The 8,523-nt window shown below is 35.8% G+C and overlaps 1 protein-coding gene across 1 annotated transcript in view; it reads right to left on the reverse strand.

Moving 5' to 3' along the window:
- Window positions 1-153, reverse strand: part of LOC150106242 (uncharacterized) — a 54,291-nt gene extending 54,138 nt beyond the window's left edge. The window contains exon 1 of the mRNA XM_090392262.1: window positions 27-153. Coding sequence (XP_090248388.1) covers window positions 27-63 — 37 coding nt within the window. The 5' untranslated portion in view covers window positions 64-153. The remainder of the gene's footprint in view (window positions 1-26) is intronic.
- Window positions 154-8,523: the final 8,370 nt, after the last annotated feature.

Here is an 8,523-nt window from a genome sequence, read left to right on the forward strand (position 1 = left end):
GTAGATAGTTTCAGAGGAATACTCACCCACTAAAAGCACTATTAATGCACGTGCTAGTTCCATCTTTTTTGTAAGATGTGTAACACAAACGGTATGAAAAAAAGTGATCACCACTTTATATTAGGAACGAATTCATAAAACACAACTGCAGAGTGTGTACACGCAGGATGGTACGTGAACGCATTCTTTTAACTTCCACCCTCCCTCCTTCCTTTCATGCTTCCTTCCTTCCTTTCTTTCTTTCTTTTCCAGGAATCAGCGAGAGCCAATCGTTTAGTTGTGAAAATGATTGTCCACTTTTCCTCTGTTTAGAATTGACACAACCAATAAAAAAGTGAGAAGGGGGAGACAATCCAGGGTTTAAGAGAAAGGAACATATCGATTTTTTTCTTCTTCAATACCTGAGATTGGAGTCCTCGAGGAAACCATTTAGTCTGGAAGTCTATTCTTCCATCGAAACGATGAAATGAAAGAAAAGGAGAAGCAGATAGGCTTGCGGCTGGACTCTGAACGGAAAAGCAAGCGCGGGAGCAGCATCCACTATTACCATGTGGTCACCCTCCCAGACCTTAACTGGGTTCAGGTTTGCTAAATTCCAGTGCTATGGCGCAAATCCGCACCTCGAAACCGATCCGTGCAGACAGATAAATAGAAGAAGCGCCACTATGGCGTTTGTGGATCGGAAATATTCTAATCATAATGCCGACCATTCGTACGCAACGTATTGATGCAATCGGAACCCTAATTCACTTTCAGAAGTGTTGGTTCAGTCTGTACTATGCGGACCACCTACGACGCTCTTCGTTCACCGAGGCCTTTCAGCTATAGCGGCAAATTTCCAAGGACTGCGATCCAAGGTCAGGTTTCTTGCGATCGTTGGTCTTCGAAGTTCACGCAGTGGCTAAGACTTCTGTCATACTCTTTCTTACTGAACCTTATGGCTGTTCTCGGAGCGTGCGATAAAATGAGGGTGCAATAAATTGGGTAGGTTTACATATTTGGCGTAATAATTTCTTTTTCCATCTTTTTCTCCTTTCTCCAGAAGAATTTTTCTACTCATATGATTCGTATCTTACTAATCAGATGGGCTAAATTAGGAAGAGCGAAGAAACTGGTTAATGCAGCAGATTATCTTAATTCGGGGGAAAAAATAGAATGGCTAATTTCACGATTGATGAGCAATGGGAATAAGTTAAAGAAATTTTCGTTAAAGTTAGCTAAATTGTAACTGCAAATGTAAATCGCACTTTAATTAACAAATATTTAAAAAAATTAAGAGAATTTTAAATGAAAAAAAAAATTGTAAGCATACTCAAAATCAAAACAATTAGCTAAGCACTAATATAAACAACTATCAGTTGCATTTCGATTTGAAACTTGAAAATTATAACAAAAAGTTTAAATGAAAAAAAAAGTTAAATCAGCGTGCAAAGTCATCCAAACATTCACCTCTTTCCGCTTGTCGAATGATGCGAAGTTTCTTATTTAAAGCTGCAAACGTTTTACATTTCTTTTAAAGCAATCATTTTTTAAAATTTTGTTTTGTAATTGAGTGAAGGAGTAAACAGTTCACCAGTTTTAAAAAATTATCCTGCTTCACTAAAATTCGCTTGCATTTAATAAAAATTGTTCCAATATTACAAAATCTCAACTCTCACTAATTGATCGTGTGGTAACAATTTTTCCTTGTCTCAACTAAAACAAAACACAACAACAAAAAGCTTTGATGAAACGTGTGCACTAGACATATTACAATAACTTTCACGGCTTACACAGGTAATAAAATTATATAGAATTTATTCAAAAACCCCATCAATCAGCAGTCATCAATCATGCATATTGGCTCGTGTCTCGGTCGCAGCTGAAATATATGATGTTACACTATAAGAGTTCAAAGGAAAATTTGTTGAAAGTTGCGTAGATAAAAATAATTTAAGATAATTATTATTAATTAAAAAAGCGTGTGTGTGTGTGTGTGTGAAAGAGAACGGTGTCTAACAGTGAGATTGATCATTAATCAATCTAATTCCTCTATTCAACACAGAGTCAAAAATGTAAACTCACATAAACACCATTACACATTGGACAACAGCTTTATATGAACGATTTGTGATTAGTATACTGTTAAAAGCGAGTGTCCAGAGGATGAAGAATGATTTGATATCTGTATTTATAGTTGCAATGATAGATATTCTGAATGGTTTGATCAATGGTGTAGTGCAATGTAAATTTAATAAGAATTCAACACACTATATCGACAAAATTTACGATTTGTAGCCTACCAGGGAAGGTCACTGATTTACAGAAGTATGGGGGGGGGGGGGTGATATAAAACACATTCCTCAAAAATCTCGACACACTGATTGCAAAATCCGTCGACCAACATATACTGTATAATATACTGTAAAGCACCGCATAAATAGAGGAAGCAATAAATAGATTTTTGCATAATACTGTTTTAGTACCAGGCCTGGTTGGCCGATAACGTATTCGCTCTTTAACCGACATATTCTGGATTGAATCCAGCTGTGGAGATGAAGGCTCGTGCAAGAGTAGGTGGTAGATGAATTTAATCACTCGATGTGAGACTACCATCTTTTTTTTTTTTTTTTTTTTTGGATGCCTGAAGTAGTCCCAAGAAGTTTTATGTTTTATTTGTAGGGCAGTTTCAATAATGTCTAACCGTAGCCCAATCGCAGTACCTCTGCCTAATAATATAGGTTTACATCTGCTAGTAGACGCGACCTACTTTTTAAAAAAGATACCGAAAGCCAAGAAAAGCTTTTTATTAAGGTAGAGTTTTTCTTTCTTTTTTGTTTCTCTGTCTATTACCTAGCCAGTTTTCAAGTTAATCGGGACGAGATAAGAAAAATGATTCCTTTTGATTGAAAAAAAAACAAAACAAAACATAAAATAAACCTTGTTTAGAATCCCTTCTAAGATTCGAAGAACCTTGATAAGGTATTTTCACCTTCAACTGTGTTATTCGGTTTCATCCGAAGGAGAAAGGATTATTTTTTCCTGCAAACTTGATTTTTTTTTTGAAATTTTCCTACTAAAAACCAGGAAAATTACTTAGAAAAGCACACGCCATTGACAGAATCAAACACTGGCCTAACAGTCATAATTTCTTCAGTCTAATCCCGATCGAAAAAAAAAAGTTGAAAACTGTTAAAGTTATATAAATCAATGAATATAAATTAAATTAGCTATAAATCAGATTAGAATTAATTCTTCGTTGACTCTTCTTAATAGAAAACCATCAGAGACTCACGTTAAAAATTAATTGCAAGGAACAATCACTGGATCATGTAATCGATGCAGTGGTGCAGCATAGAATGATGCAAAGATGTTGCGTAATGTTTAATAATGTTATTATATTTTTTCACGAGTTTATTTCGGTACTTCATTATCAAGCAAGATAATATTGAAAGTAAATGGAAGCTGCAATCATTCCTTAACATTTTTTCTCGTCTTAGATAGTTTTCGTAATGGTTTCTCTCTCTCTCTCTCTGACTAGGGTCGTATATCTATTCGAGATCAATCTATTTTGTATTTATTTTCTTAATCTATTGCTAGAACTACAATATGTATACACATATTTTCATGTTCTTTAAAAGCCCCTAAAATTATCTTTTCATTTTATTTAAGTAAGCATTTTCTAGTTACTAACTTGTTCTATGCAGGCAGAAGTCGTACGACCAATTTGTTTCATGAGAAATGAGAACCAGTCAGTCCTAAATATTAATGGTTGTCATCGGTCATTGCAAAACTGGTAATGCTTCTCAAGGCAGTGAGAAAAGTTAGGTACTACTTTACTGTACCTGTTTTCTCGACATGATTATAAACTGGTGTTGTGAACTAGTTCAATGCTTCATTTTTCTTGCTTATTTTCTTTAGCAGTTTCTCGCTTCATTAATTATATCAGTTTGTTTGCATTGGCAAAACTATTAAAAAAATCTGGACCACCATTTGATAATGAAAGCGCATATGATATACATAGTCTGGTTTTATTATATTTATTTATCCATCACAAAAGAATTACTAACCAATACATCATTGCATGGTAAAAAACAATTATTTGCCAAAATATTTTATTGGAAATGTGTTTTGCTTCTACAGGGAATTGCTAAAATCAGATGCAAATAAATGTTTTTCATTAAATGTCTTTTTTTTTTTAATTCTGAAAAAAAAAGTTTAGAATGCTGGTGTGTCAATGGGCATTCCTAAAGTTATTAAATCATCTATGAGTAACACGTGATTATTGTTGAATATTTGCATTTTCCTCTTGTGAGAGAGTTATACGAAGGATGACAAAATTCTGGGATTTGTTCATTAAGCATGTTTGCAACAAACACAGCTGCGTTGGGAGATTATTATTCGTGACTGCTTATTTATGAATTACCTTTCTTGTTTTTCTGACCACAATCCAAAAATGATTTCCTATATAAGCCATTTGTTTCTGGATTTGTTGAATAAACAGGTTGCTTTTTTCCTTGCTGTCCGACTCTTTCCAACTCCTTTATTTATGTGATTTTCTTTTAATTTTTCCCTTAATTGACTAGAATAACGTATGATGGCTAAGCAGCCTGATCCGTGATAATTAAGATTTTTGTAGTCAATACTAAAACTTCATGGAGCTTCCGTAGTTCAGTCAGTATAGCGAAACCCTTTAGTCAGAAAGACCCGTCAGTGACGTGAGGAACCTTTATCTAGTCTCTTTCGATGAAAGGCTGAGTTAGCCAGTTCTCATACGGAGGTATGGGGTTTATTCATCTGGAAACTCTGGTTTTTCGTCCCCCAGAACAAGCAAATCGGCCCCGTGAACACACGCAGTTACAAACATTCCTGGAATAGGATTGTCCGACCTATTCAGTAGGATTTCCGGTTTCGAATCGTAATAGGCCATGAAGCCTAATACGTAACCGTAAGGGGCCACTAGGCCTAATACGCGAAGGAAGATGAAGAGATAAAAATTCATGTAAGAAGAAAATCTATTACTGTTATTATGTTTGAATAAATTGATGGAGGGATGAATTTTTCGACATTAATTGTTTTTGTATTATTCTTCAGTGTTTTTTTAAACGTATTCATTCCTCTTTTGGCTGCTTAGAGTACTATGAAAATATTATCAATATTACACAGTCGTTCGATTACCTTGATGTACCTGTGATTTCAGTCAGGATTTCTCCATGACTGCAGGTCGTAAAGAGTCCAGCTATTCCTGTCTTGGGCCTTTCTTCTCCATTTTCTTCCAACTTTCTTAATCAGTGGGTCTTCCCACCTTAAGGCTGGTCTTCCAGGTTTCCTTTTGGTGTCTCTCGGATAGCAGTTTGTAAGTCTGACTGTCCATCTGTTGTCTCTCATTCTGGCGAGATGTTCTGCCCATCTTCTTTTGCTGTTGTAGATTGCTTTTATTATATCTGTGAGTCCAGACTTCTTCCTGATTTCTGCGTGTGTCTTACGTGGTCTATTTTGTTTACATTGAATATTCTTCTTTCTATTGCACGTTGAGTTGTTATTAAGCTTTGTTCTTCTTTTAAAGTTGTGTTCCATGTTTCACTGCCATAAGTTAATGCTGGTAAGATGTGACTATTGAAAAGATGGGTTCTTATTTCTATATCTATGTATTGGTTGGTAATTGTTGATTTTATTTTGCTGAAGGCTATCCAAGCAGCTCTTTTACTCCTTGCTATTTCATTTGATATGTCATTTTTATGGACTGGCCGAGGTAGATGTAATCTTCAACTTTTTCAATGGTGTGAGATTCTAGAGTGATTGTTTGTATGATCTTTACAGTATTTGTTTTTCATCCATCTTGTTTTGTCCGGGGTGTATTCCCAATCCAATTTTTTGGCAGTTTTGGCTTATGTTATTCAGCGTTGATTCTAAGAGTGTGGGTGAGTGAGATATTAATACCACATCATCGGCGAATAATGGGATATTTAACATTTCGCCATCAATGTTTATTCCATCTTTCATGTCAATTTTTCGAATGTGTCCAGAAGAGATGTGAAGAGATCAGGCAATAAGACATCACCCTGACATACTCCTCTACTTAAGTTAATTTTAATTGGGTGATCAAAAAGAGTGATATTTGTTGTGCCTTCTTTGTAGATATCTTTTATGAATTGGATGTATGCTTTTTCTACACCTTGTTCTATTAAAGCTTGTGATACTGCGTTATGCTCAACAGTGTCAAATACCTTTTTAAAATCTATAACAAGAAGACAAAGTGGAATCTGGTATTCTCTGCATCTTTCTGCAAGCTGAGTAATAGTTTGAATGTGATCTATTGTTGAAAAGCTTTTTTGAAACCAGCCTGTTCTTTGCAGCTATTTTCGTTGATGGAAGTTTGTATTCTGTTTAGGATGACTCTGGCGAATATTTTATATGTGTGTGCTAATAGAAAGATGGGTCTGTAGTTACTGATGTCTTCTTTATTACATTTCTTATGCAGAATTATGGTCTTTGATGTTTTCCATTCAGTAGGTACTTTCCTTAATTGTATATATATCGGGTAAACCTTTCTGCTAGAGCTTTAAAGAGTATTTGTCCACCCATTTTTAATTCATCAGATTTTATACCGTCAATTCCTGGTGATTGATCATTTTTCATATGGTGGATAGCCATTTTTACTTCTTCAGGTAGGACAGATGGTATTTCCAAATATTTGTCTGGTACTGGAGCTGTGATTACTTGTTTAGATGAGTAAAGGTTCTCATAAAACGATTTTACTATTTTTTCCATTTCACCTCTGTTTGTGTGTCTGTTTTCTTGATTGTCTATGAAGGCTGACGGTAGTGGTTGCTTTAGATTTATTTCTTTTTCTACTTTTTAGGCTACTGCAGAGCCTAGCTGCTTCTGCCAAGTTTGTTGTTCTATATATGTTATAGTCGTCTTTGATATTCTGCCTCAGTTGTTTACAAATAATTTTATATTTAGACGGTCTTTTCCTGTATCTTTCAGTATTCTTCTTTTCTTCAATAGTTCTATTGTTCTTGCTGACAGGTGTTCTCTGGTCTTAGGAGGAAGTTCATACGAGGTTCTTTCTTTGCAGTTTCATTAATTGATTGTAAAAGTTTGTTAAATCTTCGTCGATGTCATTTTTTAATTTCCAGTCGGTTTCTTCCACCTTTTTTCTAAATTCTTCTGGGTTTATCTGTTTTGAGCGTTTTTTATGGTTGGACTGTGCTCGTATGCGTTCTTCATTTTTTTTATGCATTTTGAGGGTGGCTCTTATTGGACGGTGGTCTGAATGAATGTCGCAGTAGGTTTTCCCAATGACTTCGACATTTTTTATTATTCTTTTGCAATCTGTTAGGATGAAACCAATTTCATTTCTTGTCTCTCCATTTGGAGATTGTCAAGTCCATCTTTTTCCAGTTCTCTTTTTAAAGAAACTATTCATAATGTAGAGTCTTTCTGCTTCTACAAATTCTGCAAGAGTTCACCTCGTTCATTTCTTTCCCCCACTGTTCAATGTATTTTTCTTCAATAAATCCTGTACCAATCTTTGCGTTGAAATCTATTGTGTATGTTGTTTTTTTTTTTCTGTAATGTTTCTCGTAGGTGTTCATAGAAATTTTCTATTTTATCTTTGTCGCTGTTGAGGTGGGTGCGTAGGCTACTATTATTTTTATTTTTTAATTTTAGTGTTCCTAGTCGTTCAGAATGGGTTGTGCAAGAAATAATATTTTTAGTTAGCTTTTCATTTATGATGAAGCCAACTCCTCCAGTCCTTGTAGTGTTATCTGAAGCTCCCGGGAAAATTTGGTTGCCATTGTTCCATTTTGCTGTTAATTCAGAGCTTCTTCGGGTTTCACAAATAGAAAGGACATCAAACTTTACATTTTGCAATTCTTGAAGCAGGAAATCAATATGGGAGTCGGAAGACAGAGTTCGAGTGTTGAAGGAACCAATAAATAGGGTCGGATTTCCAGATGGTGGTCTACCTTCCTCTGCGAGATTCTTAGCACTCCCTGCTCTTGCAGATTTCTCACCACCACCTTGGTGGGATTGCAAAGAGTCGCGCAGGACTGGGGGCCTTTTTTTTCTTCTACTTGCTGGCATCTTTACAGTGGTCTACAGCACTTCTCCTGACCATGGTTCTGAAGTGCGCCTTTGGTCCACCGCTCCCAATTAGTTATTCGGAACTGCCCGCATTCGGGGTTTCCCACATCCGTCACCTGAGGGACGCGCTTGGTAGGGGTGAGGTCCCCCCCCCCAAGAGTCGTTCGATAGTTATGTTAAATAATGAATATATCAACCACTGTCTATATACACGTAAGTGTAATTACAACGAACAGTCGAAGAAAAATAAGGAAAATTTCCAGATATGGTGTTACAGGAGACTGATGAATGTAGTGAACACTTTGCAGGTTATAAAATTGAAGGGGCAGGGATCACAACACCTTAACCTTTGAAACAAATTACTAAGGTTACATTTTGTTCCCATCTAGCATGACGTGCTGCTATTAGCAATTAGCTACTGAGTGAGCAATATCACAAACAAATGTGTCT

Source organism: Typopeltis vanoorti, chromosome 5 (genome assembly GCF_054136105.1).
Source record: "Typopeltis vanoorti isolate ZY-2024b chromosome 5, IOZ_Tvanoo_1.0, whole genome shotgun sequence".
NCBI lineage: Eukaryota > Metazoa > Arthropoda > Arachnida > Uropygi > Thelyphonidae > Typopeltis > Typopeltis vanoorti.